We start from the raw sequence: 18,985 nt of genomic DNA on the forward strand, positions 1-18,985 counted from the left end.
TGTTATGTTATGTTCTCCTGTAGGCTCTAAGGCTGTGTGTAGATGAAACGAGAGGTTTGTTTGCATGACACTAAAGTGGGCTAAATGCTTTTGCACCGTTTTAATGGTGTCAGTGTTTGCACACCTCGGCGGCGTATTGCACGTTAATTCCAGCTGCTATAGGAAATTCGGCGGCATAATGTGTCTTAAATGACTTGGGGCGCAGCAAACTAAAACTCCTTGGAGGAGATTTAGTTTGCTGCCCCTACAGCCCTGGAGCCTGCCTGCCTGCCTTGCAGCTTTCCTAGCCAGCAGCTCCTTCCACTGCAGATTGCAGGGCCAGACTGCCATACTTAACTCAGGGTCTGTATTTATATGGCTTCCTGGCCCTGTCCTCTGCTGGTCACTTGCCTCTGAAAGCTGCCACAGGTGATTTATGATTTGGCTTGGTGGTACAGCCCCAGGGAGGTCCTGTGCTACTGGGACTTGTGGGGTTTCTATGCAAGCCCTCTAACCAGCAGGCCTTGAAGTGTGCTCCCACTTCTCAGTAATGGGGTAGAGGGTCTGTTTCAGACTGATTTTGCATTCATAGGCCATGTCCAGATGAGTGTGGACATTTGGCTCCCTGGGGACAAGCAGCAGTGGTGCACCTTGTGCCATAGCTACTTGTCCTTGGGGAATGCCCGTGCCATGTGACCTTTGGTGCACGGCAAGTTACCCTGGGGGTGGTAGGGGAGGCTGAGGCCAGCACTGGGCTGGCTCCAGCAGCCTCACCTGGGGTTCTGGGGGCCTCCTCGGGCTGCAGCAGCAGCAATCCTCCTGGGTAGAGCCTGGCTGGCAGCCGCAGTGAGGCTCCAGGTGCACTCATCTGGATGCACCCATAAAGCACGTCTACACATTGCCGTATGACAGTGTTGCTACGGCACTATGCCTTAGTACTTCCTTTTGAAGCAGTCTAAGTGAGAGGGGTTGGGAAGTCTGCTTCCTTTTGGAAGTACTAAAGCACGGCACAGTATGGGCACTTAATGCACCGCGCACGCAGGCACAGCTAGATTTTGCCTGCTACATCTCTGTAGCAGTGCGCTATACTGGGGGAGTGTGCCGCTATGGCAATGTAGCTGGTGATCATGTGCAGACCCACGTGATTGCTATGTCAACGTAGTGTGCTGCACAGCAATATAGCAATTTGCTACATCAGTGTAGGGTGACATGTAGACGCACCCATGCAGTCATGAGTAGGAATATTTTCCTTGAAAGTCATAGGTACAACATTGTGCTTGACTGCTCCGAGAATCTGCCTTACTCAACAGTTTATTCCCTGCAGGGCTGAGTGAAGAACTGGAGAGGAAACTGCTTTTTCTGCAAGAATGATTTTTTAAGAGCCAATATCCTATTCTTCTCAAGTCTTACAGGTTAAAATTTCAACTTCCCAACCTCTCTCACTGAGGCGGTTACCAAGCGTGAGGCTACTCATTTGTGTATGACTAGGAGGAAAGCCACTAAAACCTACGAAAAGAGACTGCCGAATTTGTATGTCTTGGTTTATTTTGTCACAGGCCTGTTGGATTTCAGGATGTCCTCTGTCTGTGAAGGAATACCAAATTTTGACGCAGTACTTTCAGACAGCTGGATGGAGAATTTCACGCTGAAGACATTTTCTACTTACCTCCAAGTATTTCAGTGGCCCTTGGATATGGTCCTTTTCTGGTATCAGAGGCAACACTGTGAACTGGTTAAAAAAAAAAGCAAGTATCAACAAGTCATTTCTTCTTTGCTTGTATATTTGTTCAGCAATGAGAAACCACTACCCTGTCACCAGGGTTTGAGGGCATTTCTTTTCCTGCAATTCAGTGTTTTTCCTTCTGTAGATATAGCCTATGTGCAGCCAGCAATTGCTCTTGTTAAGGCCTCAGTGGCCCTTCTACATTGAACAGTGTCAATGTCTATAGAAATAAAAAGGCTACTGGCACAAGCTGCAGGCTGTGATCAATAATGTGAACTATAAATAAATGTTTCACCTTAGGAACAACATATTTTTCTCCAATAATGCCTCATTCTTCAAACAATTACATACATGAATAACATGATTCTTCTGATCAGTGCATGAATCACGTTTCCAAGTGTCTCTGAGACCAGATCCTAAATATGTTGCAGCATCAGTCACTCTCTGCTATGGCTCATTCCTCTTACCCTGCAAACTCGTTTGAACCCCTCATCCCAGAGCACAGGGGTGGAAGGAACCTAGAGTCTTAGGGTAGAAACAGGAGTTGCCAAACGTAAGCAGATCCATCTTACTGAATGAAACGCACATCACCTGTTCTCCCACATCATCCCCGATGTGGGACAATGGGTATGTGTTCCCCTTGCCTGAGGATTCCCCTCATCCCTTAATGCCCTACATCACCTTGCAGAGACCCATGTCATGTCCCACACTGATCTGTGCCTTAGACGGAGTTACTGTGAACATGCTCAGTAGCATATTTGTCAGTGTTGAATGGTCTCCATTTTGGGTCACACTTACTGAAAAAAAACTGAACACCTAGTTTTGAAAAATTATAAAACTATTTCAAAGCACATTTTTCATGAGATAACATTTGTGGGGGCTAAAGCTTGGCAGGTAATAAAAATTAGTTTTTAGCAGTCTGGCCTGGCATTAACTGTGGTTGTAGCAGGATGAATTTATGGAAACTTGTCCTGGTCTCTAGGTCTACAGATACATTTATTTTTGGTGGCTGAAAGGATATTAGTTAATAAGCAGGCTGGCCAGAGGTGGCAACGTTTCCCCGCCATCCCCCCCGCCTCCCTCCGATCCTTGGGTGGCTGCCCAGCCTGGATTCTGGTAGTTGTTGGAATACACACAAGGGGAAGCAGGAATTCAAGGATAGAACAAGGGGAATTTATTGGACAGGAAATAAAAGAATAAAAGGAAGAGGGTAAAGGATAAGAATAACAAGATAAAAAAATAACAGCAAATACATTAAATACGTTAGCACATACAGCTGATGCAGATGAACAGTCAATACAACAGCTGCACACGATTTGAACAGATGAACAGAGGCAAACCAAGAGCAAAATCCAATGAACGGGTCCAAGAGTCAGCAATCTGGGAAGTCAAAATACAAGTCACCAAGAATCAAAAGACTGGATTTTCTTGTGAAGCAGCTCCTCCCTTTTCACGAGGGCAGTGCGCTCTCTACTCGCCATAGTCCCAATCACACCAGCACACATCACACCAAGACACACTGGCTACACAAAGCAAACACCAATCACTCCAAGCAATCCATACCACATGATCACACACCACTCAGTACCAGAGAGACTCACAAGAATACAACTCCTCAAGCACCCCATACGCACATGCCATGAGCACAGTCAAACCACTCTGAGGCACCAAAATGCAGGTATTGAAGGACCACTATCAGACCACGCTAACCAACCAATCATCTGAGGTAAAGTTATTGTCAATCAGTGTCAATCGTACAGTGACCAATCGCCTACGTTCACATTTGATACATGCTCCTGTCACTCAACAACCGTAGGCGGCAGAAGGCTGGGGCTAACGGGACTTTGTCCCCCCAAATGTGGGGCAGTGGGTAGGGCTGCAGGGCAGCCCGGGCACAGGCTGTGGGTGGCTGCAGCAGGTGGGGAAGGGGCTGCATAGACTCAGACACTGGGCTGCAGCCTGCAGCAGCCTGGGGGCATGTAAAGCACAGCCCACTACATCAAGTAAGTCTGTCATGGGGAAGGGGCATGGGGGGACAGATTGAGGCCCCCGCAGTGACGGAGGGAGTGGGGCAGGGGCTGCGGTAAATGGGGCTTCAAGGCCGGGGTGGGTCATGAGACACTTGGAGCCTGGCCGGCTTGTACAGGGGTTTGGGTCCCACCACTGTGTGCACCCTGGGGAGGCAAGGCACGTGCCCCCTGATCTGTGCATGGGACAGAGGCAGACTGCGCAGCGTTCCTCTTCGACATCCATTTTGACAGAACAGTGTTTCATTTCGAGTGTTGTTTCATTTTGAAAGCACTGTTCTATTCCATTTTGTTGAAATGGTTTTCCTGTTCTGATGCTGTTTCGACCTTTTGGTCGGGCTGAGATCAGGCCGGGTGAGTTCCCCTCCCCAGCACTGCGATCGGCTTCCCGAAGCCCTGTGGAACTCAGCCTGGTGGCGGGAGGCGGAGTGCAGCGGCTCTGCCCGCCTTCTGTCACTGGGCTGAGCTCCATGGGGCTGGCAGAGCCGACTGGAGCGCAGCCTGGCAGCGTGAGGCTGGCACAGCCGGCGCTGCATTCCCGTCGGCTCCGCCAGCCCCGCCAAGCACAGCCTGGCTGCAGGAGGTGGGGAAAGCCAGGGCTGCGCAGCCCTGGTTCTCCCCTGTCTCCCACCACCTGGCTGGCTGCTTCGAAACTCAAAACGTTTCGAAACTTTCATAACATTTTGACTGCCCTTGTTTCGTTTCAAGGCTGTTTCGAAGCCCTTTGTTTCATTTCGATTTTGCTGTTTTGAGCTCAAAATGAGTTGAAACAGTGTCGAAATGAAACAGTCAGAGAAATGTCACACAGCCCTAGTAAACAATAATAAATCTCTATATAGTTAGGTATTTGTATTGGCCTGGCTCTGTAGAGGAAAGAGGGAATTATCCTCCAATGACACACCCCGCTCACAGCCCTCTTGCCTGACCACCCCATCTCATCCAACTGAGGACAGGGCACACCCCAAGGGTGTACCCGGGCTACACCTATATACGTATATAGATGTCTTATGAAAAGAATCTCCATGGACTCAATTCAACCAGGGTTTATGGTAATCACAGCAGAAAGGTGTTTTAGGTTTATAAAAACAAAGAGGCTTGTGATGTTGTGGCAGATCTATACTATGGCTCTTTGCACCACAGAGGGGCCTCTGAGCTACAGGATTTCTACATCTGATCATAAGGCGGTCAACAATGAACCAATTTTCTATCTTAATGTTCTTTAGGAAAATAGGTATCAACTAGGGTGTTCTTTGCCAGGGCTCCCTGACAGCACCCCGATGGACAGGTTGTCAGAAAGTCAGTCGGCCCTTCTCCCCCTTGTTGGTAGGAGAGGGAGAGCAAAGCACTGTGGGATATTAAGGGCTGGATAGACTGGGGCAAATGTTAAATGTGTCACAGGACAATTCTGTGCTACAAGGAACTTGTCATTTCAAACAACAACTTATTTCAACAACTTCTTTGTATTGGAGTCATCTTTTTTTGTTACAAATGCACCACTTTTATAGTGCAACACAGTGCAAGCATGTGGCCATTCACATTTTGTCATTCAAACCGCATGTACCGCAACAAGAAATGTAATACCTACCAGCATCCTCATGTGGAGCACGCACAAGCCAGTTCTCCATAAGTTCAGTTTATCCAAGGTAAAGAATAAACTAGAACATTCTGCGCCTCTTCCTCCTCTTCAAGTTCAAGAGCTAAGAAGCTTACGTGCATTGGAACCACAAACAGACATCATCTATTTTCTTGCTCAGCTACTGAAATCAATTTCCCAAAACATGTTGCTTTGCAATGACATGTAGGCATCTTGTGAGTGCTTTATCAGTTTTATGTCCATTTCTGATTTCACAGCATGCAAAACTCAGAACATCTGGATTTAAAAGAGGTAGGCAAATCGAACTCTCAAGGATGACTCTATGAGCAAAAGTTATGCGAGCTAAAGTTAATGGGCACTGACCCTTTAGCCAAGGCCTAAAGCTAGATTCTCAGTTATTGTGAATCAGCATAGGTCCAAGAAAGTCAATAGAGCTTAAACCAATTTGCATCAGGACACAGTATGGGCAGGAGCTGTTAACATATGTGAGGAGAAGATGGTTATTTATATGGATACCTGAAAGATGCAATAATTCAAGAAGTGGGACAAAACCAGTCCAGCATCTCCCAGCCAAAAAGACACACTGGTTCTCATATCTAAAGGAGGGAGGGTAAGTCTCATTGATTAGACTGTACAGCAGCTTAGTAGTTTAGGGGATCCAACCAGACACAGTCGTGCTTTCCTGCAACTGTGTTGTACCCTTGATTTTTGTCCTCTGGGTCAGGCCCAGTATCTCTACCTGTGAAACAGGGGTGTGCAAAATGGCTATGTTTAGTTTCCATTTCAGATTTGGCCGTTTTGGAGGGACAGTGATTCGTTTTGATGTTTTGGATCACTCTTCCATTTTGATTTGGCTGAATCTGTTTCAGAGTTTTGACACACTTTCAGCTTTGATTTGGAAATTCGGATCAGCCGGGAAGAGACAGGCACAGCCAGGCAGCTGCAGGTTCTCCCATGGCTCCTCTGGTTGTGCCTGCCTCTCCCTGGGTGGGGGGAGCCATGGGAGAAGCCTCCATGGCTGCCCTACCTGGCCCAATCCCCGGCCTGGCCCTAGCCTCCCAGCACTTAAAAAAAAAAAAAAATGCCCCACACTCACCTTCTGTAGCAGCGGTGATCAGGGCCTGGAGGGCTCATGGCAGAGCCCCCCTATGCAGTGGGGGGCAGCAGGGATTGCCTTCCCCCCCACTTGGCACCTGCACAGCAGCTGTCATGTGCTTTCTGGGAGCTGGGGCAGCTCCACCTGTCAGCTGGAGCCTGGCACCACTCAGCCCCAGCTCCCAGGCAGCGTACGGCACCCTGCCGAGCTGCGCTGCACCCACGCCATGGGGCAGCTGCCATGCAATCTCCGCTGCTCCCCACTGTCCTACACTGCATGGGCGGGGCTCTGCCACGAGCCCACAAAGGCCCTGATCGCCACTGCTGCATCCAGTGAGTGCGGGGTTTGGTTTTGTTTTGTAAAGTGCCGGGAGGCTGGGGCTGGGCAAGGCAGTCATGGGGGCTTCTTGTGAAGCTCCCCCAGCCCCGGGAGAGGCAGGCACAGCCAGAGGAGCTGCGGGAGAACCTGCAGATGCCTAGCTGTGCCTGCCTCTCCCCAGCTGATCCCAATCTCCGAATCAGTGTCGGAGCTCCGAAACAGATGCAGCCAAATTGAAATGGAAGAGTGATCCGAAACACCAAAACGAATCACTGTCCCTCCAAAACAGACAAATCCACAACAGAAATGAAACATAGCCGTTTTGTACAGCCCTTAGGCTCACTTTCTCTCTTGCTCTCTCTTTCCCATATTTGTCCAGAGTAACAGAAAATAATTTGGCAATGCAGTACAGAGGCAGCCTAAGTCAGTACAAGGATATCTTCTGAAAAAACCCTCCATGAGCTCAGTTCAAGCAGGGCTTGTGATAATCACAGCAGAAAAGTGTTTTAGGTTTATCAAAACAAACAGGTTTGTGATGTTGTGGCAGATCTATACTATGGCTCTTTGCACCACAGAGGGGCCTCTGAGCCCCAGGATTTCTACATCTTCAGCAGAAACGTGCTTACAGAAGTTCTTGGTGACATACGGCTAAGTGCCAGGAAAGGTAGTTGCCACATTTGGACCACAAATCCCTTACTAAATATTATGATTTCCCAAATCCCTTACTAAATGTTATGATTTCCCATTTTCTTGTTTTGCATGCTTCTCTCTCTCCCTTGTCTGCTTAGAAAGGCATGTTCTGATACAATTGAGAACTAGCTTAGGTATAAATTATGCCACTATTTATTTATGTTTGCAATCAGATTACTTAGGTACTTATTGGGCCTAATTTTTGAAGGATTTATTTCCAAGGAAAAAATCTGTAGCCTCCTTCACTTCTAGTAACTTGATCCTGGATGTAAAAACAGTAGAGAGAGATTTGTTTTTTTCAGTTGGAAATGAATATTTGATTGCATCTCCTTTCCTTTGCTAGGAGACATGAAAAGTTGACCAAGATTTTATTTACCTGTCACTGCCCTGAACTCACAATTATTATATTAATTACTTGCAATAGAGAAGATGATGAATCACTGTGGATGAAAATTGCACATACACTGGTGGGAGTGGCCATGGCTTTAAATTTCAGCACTCCACCGGACACCACACCAAACTTCCCAGCCAGCCTTTAGCACCACATCCAAACAGAGAAGGTAAATATTTCGAGTGCTTTATCTTTAATGTCCTTCTTACTATTTGTATCATTGCAGTGACCTTAGCGGCGAACTACCTGGTACCTTTGCACTGTATTGTGTTGACCTAAGGAGTTGTTCCTTGTGGGGAATTCAACAGCATAGATACTGCTGGATAGGAACATATTTGCCTGAAACTTTTGGTGGATGCAAGGCAGTAGTTTTCATGCCGTAGTTTTCTCATTTGCCAGTTCTGGAGACAGTATTTTAAGGGTCAGATAGAAGAAAATCCAAAACCATTTGCAAGTACAGTGCAGGTATACAGCAGAAAACATTCCTGAATATTCTTGTGAATAAAACCAGCAGCTTTTCTGCAGGTGTTCCCAGCTCCATGCATTTCAAGGCATTTGGCTGGGCAAATTTTCATTACAAGTATCTTTGTGGAAAACAGAATTGTGAGCATACTGGCAGGAATAAGTTTTTATCTAAGTATCTGCACTGGAAGTGCTCTTGTATTCAATATAAAAAAGCTCTTTGATATCATGCAGAAGATTAATTGAATGAGGACTTACCTTCCTGCCTCTCAAGGGGACACCAGGATTTTGACCCATGTGCACAGGTGTAAGCGAAGCTACTTGCCTTCTGAGTGTTCTCCTGGAAGGATGGGAATTGCAAACACCAGGGAATGGGAAAAGCATTGGCTCCACTGGTGTATAACCGATGGACAGAATTGCTGAGTCAATATGATTAGTAGAAGTTTACTGCTGGTACAGACATTTACTGTGAAGCTGACTGATTAGCCCCGCAGTAAATGTCTCTCAGTGCCTACATCTTAGGCCCTATTAGTTTGAAGTAAACTAATGAACTTCACTGTAGGATAGTACTTATGAACACGTAAATACTAGCCTGCACTAAGTTTTTTAGTGCACAGCGACGCATGTGTAGACACTAATGTGTCTGGCTGGGGCATCAGGGTGCTCCAGTGCAGGCTGTGCATGCCTGCTAACCCCATTCTGGAGCACCCTTGTGCCCTAGTCAGCCCCTCTGCAGTACGTTGAACCGGGTTGGAGCAGCCCCAGGCTGGCAGGCTGACCCCCTTCCAGCCAAAGCTGCTCTGACCTGGCTCAATGTGCTGTGATCCTGGGCACACATTCAAACGCAGCACCCAGGAGCAATATCTGACATGAACTGTGCCAGAATGTATTGCTTTGAATTAATTGCATGTGTAGAAATGCCCCCCATGCCTAAAGTCACTCTACATTAGCTTCAAATTGGTTTGAAAAGATCACTGCTTGCAAATACACTGAGAACCAGGAGGGGTGGATACGAGGAACAGAATGACTTGGCTTCTTCGTATGAAGCGAGTTATTAGTGCTGCCTATATTCGAGGGGTACAAAACATGGGCTTTACAGAGAGGACACAGAGCTTTCCCAGAGATTTTACAAACAGCAGTTAGGGAGCAAAAGAAGGAAAGAAGTCTTTCATCTTTCTCTGGACAAAGCATGTAGCAGTGCTTGCTGTCGCCCTAGCAAAAGAACATCCTATTTAACAGCTGTTTTCCTAAAGAAAATTAAGATAGAAAATGTGTTCATATTGATCAGGGCTGAGAAGATGCTACTAGAGATGCACGGACTCCTATATCTTTTAATCATTTAGACATGCATACTGAGATGTTTCTTTAAAAATGTATTCTTACATAGAACGTAGCACAAATAATGACGATTTTCATTTCAGTGGGCCAGGATTTTACGGGGTAATTTAAAAGCTCCATTACAACAGCAGTAAAGTGACTTAAGAGCGCTAGTTTCATTAAAGTCCCGTCCCATTCCCTCATCCCCCTTCTCCCCTCCCATAAATACATGGGCATTCCAGTGACTTCAGTAGGCACTGAGTGCACACTAAGTCAGGATCTGCCCCCATTTATAGAGAGCTTATTTACATGTGTTAGGCAAAAAAAAATCTTTATTAAGTTGAATTAGTCTATAAGGTGCCAGTCTGCCCTGTCTTCTTCATTAAGGGCATGTCTACACATTGCCCTACATTGCCATAGCAATGCACTATGTTGTTGTACAGCATGCTGCGCTGATGTAGCGATCACACGAGTCGACACGTAATCGCTAGCTATGTTGCTGTAGCAGTGCGCTCCTATTTTAGCGCACCACAACAGCAACGTAGTGGCAAAATCTAACCTTGTGTTGCGTGCACAGCACAGTACGGGGGGTTACTGCATTGTGCTTTAGTACTTCCAAAAGGAAGTACTAAAACACAGTGCTGTAGCAATGTCACCGTACGGCAACCCGTAAACACACCGTAAGGATGTTATGTGCACAGTACCTACAAGGAGAAGACTAAGATACATGCATTCCTTAAGAGATTCTGTTCATTAAGGAAAGGAAGATGACATTCTTCACTGATATTAATTCCATTGGTGTCATTATTTGCAGAGAATTTGGTACATCGCTAAGACATATAGGGAAGGCAATTGCTCTCAGCTTTGGATGTAAAATGGATAGAGTCGATATACCACACGCTTAGACTCCTGGACAGATGTAAACCTTTAGATCACTTTATTCAGGTTAAAGTTAGTATAACATAAGGATTCCACAAGCCTTGGGGAAGTCCAAGCAATAAAAGTAAGTAGGGACTGAACAAGGGCTATTACATTGTACAACCTTTGGAAGGTAAGTCAGAAAGCGACTGTGATTGATTAATCTGAACATACAGTGAACCACAGAAAACTGTTACTGAGAATTGATAAATATCTACATTCAGGTGGTTGGCCACGGGGAGGATATAATTTGCAGTTTATGAAAAGATGAAGAGCTTTATGAGAGATGAGAGTTTTTCATGATATCTTCTATTGGACCAACCGTGTTAGTTGGATGAGTTGTGCGACACACTTTCAGGCACCACATGCTCTTCCTCAGGTCACAAAAAGCTGCCAGTTAGCATTTCATCAGTGAGAGGTGGGAAAAGGCTCCTTCTGTCTGAGAAGGAAAAGGCACGAACTTCGAGACAATCATGAGTCTCACACTTTAATTCTCTTGTCCCAGGCTTCACCGTCTTCACCATGGCCTCACTCAGCGAAGCAAATGCTAAATTCTGCTTTGACTTTTTCAAAGAGCTCCAGAAATCAAAAAGAAATGAAAACATCTTCTTCTCCCCTCTGAGCATCTCTTCGGCCATGGCCATGGTCCTCCTGGGTGCTAGAGGCAACACGGCCAAACAGATGGAAAAGGTAGGCTTTCCTCACTCTGCTACTGTCAACACTGCCTGTCAGTGCAGTGTCAGAATACAGGGGACTCCAAAAATGTTGTTAACAACGCACAGGATCTGAATAATAATGGTCAGATTTATAAGCCTACATTTGAAGCTTTTGACACGTTTCCCACATGTAGGAAACAGTAATCCAGCAAATCAAGGGGGCCCTCAGGAAGGGACTTATGCCTTTCAGGCTACGTCTACACAGTAAACTCGCTATCTTTAGCAGTGGTGCTAGGCTCTGCATGGGTTGCCTCCATGACCGGAAGCTTGCTGCATGGCAGAACTGGCTGAGTTGTTATTGATGGGTTCCCTCCAGGGCATCCTTCCCTTCCCTACCGGCTAACCAAGGTGTGTCAGGCCTTGGCCTCAAACAAGAGCTCTTTAGGAAACTCTGCTGTCCATTCAAATGCATCGCCAATGAAATGAAGTACATGAGCTTCCCTACCTGGCATGTCTAAAGGGTTTTCCAGTGTGCCAGGGGACACGCCAGTCCAGCCTCAAAATTATGTTTTGATGACAGTTATAGCTGCAATCACCCAGCATTTTTGTTTCAGGCGCTTCATTTTGATGAAGTTTCAAGTTCTTCTGGAGGAAGTACAAAGCATGGTAGCTCTGAGGTAAGGCAGCAGGTACATCAGGTTTGTCCTTTTCCCTTTGTATCAGCACTTCCCCAGAGAAGGGCATAGATCTGAGCATCCTGTCTTCCCAAACTCTCATCCCATATATTTACACTACATAAGGCCCATTTTTATTATATGAGTGGCATCTTTTTTTAATAAATAACCCTCTCCTTCAATGCTTGCAAGTGTTGAAAATGAAAGAGACTGTGAATGAGGAAAGTCCTTTTTTTGCATTTTTTTGGAAAGTGGAGGTAGAAATGTTTCATGTCCCTTCTTCTATGCCTATGATTGCTATGAGGGAGAACCACAGAAAGAGAAGAATCCAGGCAAAATAGTTTAACAAAGAAAAATATGTCTTTGTATGATAATTAAAGGCCCTCATGTTGAGGGCTAAAATAAGGGGCCTAGTCTATGATGTTTGACCTGGAGGTGTCATGAGGATATTTTGGTGGGGAGGTAACAATTCTACATCAGATACAGCTTCATGGTTGAAAGGGGAACCCTGCTAAAGAAATTATTATTTTGTTATTTGAAGTGTGAAGAAACTGGAGAAGTTCATTCTCAGTTCCAGGCACTCTTATCAGCAATCAACAGGCCCAGCACCCATTTTTCTCTAAGCATTGCTAACAGGCTGTACGGAGCAAAGGGTTTTCAATTCCTTGAGGTAAGCTGCAATGGTGTCCATGCTAGTAATGAATTTAGCACAATTACTGTCTACCCGGGAACATAATGGAATGTGTCCAAGATGGCATGGTGAGAGTGTTTTCCATAAAGATGTCCTATACAGTAGTCAAATTTGTTTCTTGTTTTGTTTTTTTCCATACAGGGAGTAAAGAAAAAAGCAAAAGCATAGATAGGTACTTGTTCACAACGGCTAGCAGAACTCATTAAACGTCTGACTTTCTCTTTTTTTGCAGGCAATATCAGTGTTTTTAATTTTGCTTTCATTCCAGTTCAGAATGAAGGCAGTTATTTGTAAAATTCTCACAGCAAAAAATACTAAAAAAGTTTATTTGGAAAAGTCCATGTTGGAATTTGTAAATGTCATGTTTATTTCAATTTCATGTATTATTATTTATAATATATTATTTTGGGACACGTTTATCCTTTATAATTTGCATTAGTAGTACTGATATGTCAGTTTGACAACTAGCAGCTACTGCATTCTCACATTGTATCATAGGCATTACTATAATTAACAGCTTGTGAAAACTATAAAAGTGACATAGACACGCAGAATTCCATTAAAGAAAGTACTACAAAGATTCACAATTTTTTTAAATGAAAACTTCTATTTGAGATTGTTTTATATTGATATATTTACCAAAACCAAATATTTAAAAAATTGAATTAAATAAAAAGGGTTTTTTGCTTTAAAAAACCTATCTATATGTGTATACACACACACATCTAGATAGACATACATACATACATATATATGTATCTATATATGTACACATGCACATATATATAAAGACATACTGTTATATTTTCTGACATGATCAGTGTCCCAGTTCTTATATGCACTTCACCTTTAATCAGAGGCCTTGTTTGGAAAACACCCATATTAATACATAATTTCTAATAAAAAATTATAAGGAATTCTAAGATTGTAAAATTAATTGCTCATAAAAATGCCAAAACAGGGTCACTTTAGCCCCAAGTGTGCACATTATGAGGAATCTTGCATGAAGTGATTAAAGAATATTCTTTCTGCAAGATCGTTCCTGCAAGAAGTGAATGAGGTAGATCGTCCACATTTGTTTCTACTCAATTCCTGTGAAATCAGTTGGACTCCACACAGGGCAACTTGCATTCCACATAGAGTACGCTTAGTGGGAACTTCCACACAGGATGTACTGCTGTTTCACACGCAGAACTAGGAGACCATTGGAAGATCATCAATAAAAAGAAGCTGTTGTCTGTTAGAAACAGAACGCGTTAGAGCCCATTTTGCAAACACTTTTAATTCAGACAACTGTCACATTATCTTCAGTGAACTGAGAAGGTCACATGTCTGACCCAGTACTTCTCTCTTGGCTAATATTGGGTTTCAGTAATGCCACAATCTTGCTCAAACGATTTTCAGAAATGCTATTTCTTATCACAAAGGTATATTCCTTTCATTGCTTTAATGCTCAAAAGCAGCTAATCCACTTTTGCTGAAACAGAAACCCTTGGCAAAGAAGGACCTTGACAAAAAGAAGGAGATCACCCCCCAAAATAAGAACATTGACAAAATTATAAGGAACTAGAAAGGGGCCTCTTGAATGGGGATACAAAGAAGATGCATCTTCAGTAATAGCTAACTGTGCCTAACTACTACAATAAAAGATATAGCACCGTCAAGGATACCTTCAGTATATATTACCTGGCACATATTCACTAGCACATGTTCACTTAATGGCACATGTGCATGGTCAACTGCACTATATTGGGATTGGGGATTAGATTGCAATCACATCATTATGCTGGCCAGTCCAGGGAGAGTCCAGGATTATGATCCTGATCCTGCCCTGCACCTGCAAGTAAAGAGCCAATTGCCCAGTGAACCTGTGCAGTCCAGAGAGCTGGGACTGACAATCACGTGGCACAGGAATTGTGACTGGAATCTTATCGTGCCAGTAATTGCCTGAACATGTGGCTGGATTACTATTTAAAACACGATTAACTGGTTAATCACATCTTAAATTTAACATGTGTCAGGGGCCTGAATGTCCTCTGCAGGCTGCAGAATTGCTTATGTAAAGTCTACACCGTGAACAAAAGAGAGTTTAATGCACTTCAATTATGAGGACAAAACATTTCAAAAAATCATTTCCATTTTCCCTTTTTCACTATAGTACAAGCTCAACCCCTCCCCCCACCTCGCAAAAAAAAAACAATAAGCAAGCCCAGCAGCCTAAATTTAAGTCCCTAAAAAGACATTAAGGGCAAAATTGTGAAAAACACAAGGCACAATTGGGTGCTCTGCTCCCTCTGAAAGTTAATGACAGATGTGTAACAATGGGTTTAGGGCATAAAGAGAGGCTCCTGTTTTGGACTTTACCAAATTTTCCTGTCAAGGAGTCATTCTGAGTTGCATCTTGAAACTGTAAAATAACTGTTACTATAACTGGAGACAAAGAAAGAATGAACATTGATTAGAAAAGTGGGTTTGAAAATAGATTTTCTTGAAAATAGTCTGTGCAGGATATGGGAGGTTGCACTGGCACAGCCTCAGATTTTAGTCTCACTCTCTACCCATATTCCATTCTTGCTCTGGTGCAATAGGGAAGGGTCTTGCACGCAGGAAGTTATAGGCCCTGTTACACACATTTGTCTCTCCTACTTTCCAGCAATACTTGAAGTGCACAGAGACACTGTACCATGCTGGGCTGGAAACTGTTGACTTTAGCAATGCTCTAGAAGAAACCAGAAAAAAAATTAACACCTGGGTGGAAGAACAGACCAGTGGTAAGTCCAGGAAATATTGGGTGCTTGGATGAATACATACATATGAGAATTAATGAGTAATATAATACCTGAAGATGAAGTTTTTTCTGCTTTGCTAAGCCTCACAGGCTTTTCAGTTTTTCCACAACATTGTCCTTTACTTGTTAATGCTAGAAAATTGGACACAGGTTCAAGACTTCTTTGAACATGTCTATCCTGCCTCCCAGCAGAACCAAGAAGTGCTACCAAGTTACAAGTCTCTTTCTCAGGAGAGAGGCACTGAGTCGTTCACTCCTGACCTCTACGGGCCAGCCACTCTGCCCCAGGAGAGCCTCGGAGTGGTGCCGGGGCATGCACTCAAGACCACTGTAACTTACTGATCTGCCTAATGATTAGGCTTGCCCAGGGGAGTGGGCAGGTTTGCTTCTTGACAGTGGTCTTAAGCTTGGCAGAAAAGAGCTAAATAGACATGGCCTCTGAGGTCTTCTGGCTTGCAGCTCTACAATAGTTTACTGTTGATGCATCAGTTTCATTTCAAGATCATTCTTGTCATCATTGAACTCTGAATTATTACAAATCAAGTCTAGTGGAATATCTGAACAAAGTATGTTAATGCAGCTGAATTGATTATTTTTAAAGGTAAAATCAAAGAGTTGTTCGCAGAGCGCGTTCTAGGTTCAGCTACTGTCCTGGTGCTGGTCAATGCTATCTACTTTAAAGGAAAGTGGACTTTAGAATTTAAGAAAGAAGACACCAAGGAAAGACCTTTCAGGTTAAACAAGGTACAGTATGGACTATGGCTGAAGTGAAGGAAACACAACCCTCTCTTTATTTTTATTAAAAGAGGTTGAGAGCTTCTCCTTGCTGCCTGTCAACCCTTTTAACTAACTCTATAGAGATGTTTCTACCACAATTTACTCAGGAGTTGCTCTGACATTCATCCCTCCACATTGTTATCTTCCACTGAAACCTCTTTGAGGATATCTCAGACGTATTTATGTATAAGGGAACTGGCCAATTAGGACTTCTATTTAGATACAAAAGCCTGGTAAGGGGAAAAGGTCATGTGAGCTGAACACACGACACACCTGATAAGAAGTTGCGTTCATGTTCTGTTCTTGAGCCTTAAGCAATCCAAATCTATAAAACAGGATCCTGGCATGGCGCTATTCTGGCTTTTATAATGTTGGGTTCCAAAATGAGGAATGTAACTATATCCAGGGGATTTTAACTTAATTCTTCTCCTTAACAAATGGATGTTTTGCTCTGGTGTTCTTTAAAACAAAATGTCCTCATTTGAGATGTCAAAACAAATGCATGATGGGGTTGAGGGAAATTCTATCCTAACCCATAAGTCGGAAAAAAGTCGATATTGTCCTCTGTAGAATGAAAAGGAGAGTTATAATGAACTTGATGTGAGAGGGGCTGAAAGGGAGGAACACAACATGCCACTGTTCAGGTCCAGAAAGCCGACAGATAGAACAGGGGCTGGCTACCTGTGGAGAATTTCATCCTGGGCCAGAAACAGATCCTAGACCCAGTTTGACTGTGTGACTTCCAGTACACAGATTCTGGATAGGGGAATGTCTGTGCTTTCTGCTTCTCTTCGTGTCTGTTCTTCATATTACAGAATCAGACCAAGAATGTGCAGATGATGTTTCAGAATGGCTACTACAATCTGGCCATCATAGAGGAACCTGAGATTCAAGTGCTCGAACTCCCCTACGGTGGAGAAGGAGAAGGAGAACTGAGTATGTTCATTTTTTTACCAAAAGATATCAAGGATAACTCCACTGGCCTGGAACAGGTAAATCCTCTGATCTCTGAGGGTGTGTATAAAAGGCTTATATACGCTGCCTATGAATGCACTGATATCTTTGCTCATCTTCAATTACCTGGGCAGTACAGACAGAAGAAAAGGCAATAGTAAAGGTTCTTTATATTTTCTCCCATTTACTGTGGATTTTGAAGATGCCCGTTATTAGACCGAGAACATTCTATTTCATTTCCTTAGAGAAAATATACATGGTAAATTGCTAATGAATAAAACTTTGGGGATTTAAAAAAAATTCAACAATTAATCCTGAAAATATGACTTTTTAGTGACAATCTAAAAAATGTTACTTTGGGAGTGCGGCAGGATTGAGCATCAATTGTGCTGGTTAGATATTTCCCGCATTTCAAATACAATTTGATATCTTTATCTCAAAAGACACAGGAAAAGATTAAAATATATTTGGAAACGGTCCTACTTCCCATTCTTCATTTGATTATGAGCTGTGTTCTGGTAATCCATTTGTTTTTTGTAATTAAATAAGCATACTAAACATGAAATTGAAAACCAGAATCACTCCACTTGCACAAATTCAGCTCTTTGGTCTCTTTGTTTTTTCATCCTAAGTTTTCTATTCTCCTGTTTTTGCCCCTGTAGCTTAACAGCGCACTCACCTATAAAAAATTTGTAGAGTGGACCACGATGACGAACATGCATAAACAAAGCGTGAATGTGTACCTGCCCCGATTCAAGATTCAGGAAAGCTATGACCTTGGGGAAACTCTGCAGGCTATGGGGATGCTTGATTTGTTTGACACTTCAAAGGCTGATTTATCAGGAATGAATGGAAAGCGTGATCTGGCTGTGTCCAAAGCCATCCATAAATCTTACGTGGATGTTAATGAAGAGGGCACTGAAGCAGCTGCTTCTACAGGGGTTGACATAATTTTTACAAGTCCTGGGATGCCTTATGCGTTTAAGGCTGACCACCCCTTCCTCTACCTTATCAAAGACAATGTAACCAGGAGCATTCTCTTTTATGGCCAATGTACCTCTCCTTAACTGGAGGGCACTTTGAAACAATATAGGAAGACCTACAACCTTGTTGTAGTGAGGATAAAAGATAATATTTCTCAAGTTTTTTGAAATTTTGCAAATTTGAAATGAGAGATTTTTTAATGCAATGGCTTCTAAGAAAAGTCTCCTAATACAGTGGCCAGCAACCTTTGACAAGCTGTGGCCAAAACCATACGGCTCCAGTCTGGTGTGGACCAAGTGCCTTTAGCAGCACATTGGCAGTGGGGAGTTTTTCCTGCGCCCAAGCCAGGGTCAGGCATCTAGGAGCTGTGCCTGTGCCACTGCCACTGCTTCTCTCAGCCCCCTACCCTCTGGCTGGGGGGGAGAGTGCAGCTTCCCACTGGCTGAAAGCTTTGCCTATGCTACAACTGAGGGACGGTGGTGGTGATAAGTGGCAGAGGCCTGGGTGCAGCTAGAAACTGCCCAGCTCTTGCACAACCCCTTGCTGCCTGACCTTGACATGGGGGCAGGTGCAGGCACAGGCAAAGCTCTCCACCGCCAGTGGTTCTGCAGACTGAATCTGAATATGTTGCTGGCCCCTCTTCTATGATGTTATTGTCTTTTGCCTTTATATTGCTTAGAACTTATTGTCTTTATATTGGTTATTATAATGTAACCAAAGCAGCTATCTCCTAAATTTGAAATCATTTTGACTCCATTACGTGTTCTTGTTTCCATGTGTTTTAAACTGAGGAAAGTCTGAGTAAATCAGGTGGCCAAGCGATGCCCCTGTTCATACAGAATGTGGCTGGAGACATTTCCCACAGTGAGTGAGCTGCAATCCTATTTTCTGGCTCCCTGGAGCCTTTCTTATAGAAAACCCAATGTTATGCCTTCCCTCACATCCT

At 43.9% G+C, this 18,985-nt stretch overlaps 1 protein-coding gene across 1 annotated transcript; it reads left to right on the plus strand.

The window, feature by feature from the left end:
• Window positions 1-7,878: 7,878 nt before the first annotated feature.
• Window positions 7,879-18,795, plus strand: LOC132244755 (serpin B4-like). Its single transcript, XM_059717172.1, has 8 exons — window positions 7,879-7,987; window positions 11,021-11,205; window positions 11,786-11,848; window positions 12,387-12,515; window positions 15,190-15,307; window positions 15,926-16,068; window positions 16,917-17,093; window positions 17,718-18,795. Exons 2-8 carry the CDS (start codon window positions 11,038-11,040, stop codon window positions 18,120-18,122), a joined length of 1,203 nt encoding a protein of 400 aa, XP_059573155.1. The 5' UTR covers window positions 7,879-7,987; window positions 11,021-11,037; the 3' UTR covers window positions 18,123-18,795.
• Window positions 18,796-18,985: the final 190 nt, after the last annotated feature.

The sequence above is a fragment of the Alligator mississippiensis genome, chromosome 14, assembly GCF_030867095.1.
Source record: "Alligator mississippiensis isolate rAllMis1 chromosome 14, rAllMis1, whole genome shotgun sequence".
Lineage (NCBI taxonomy): Eukaryota > Metazoa > Chordata > Crocodylia > Alligatoridae > Alligator > Alligator mississippiensis.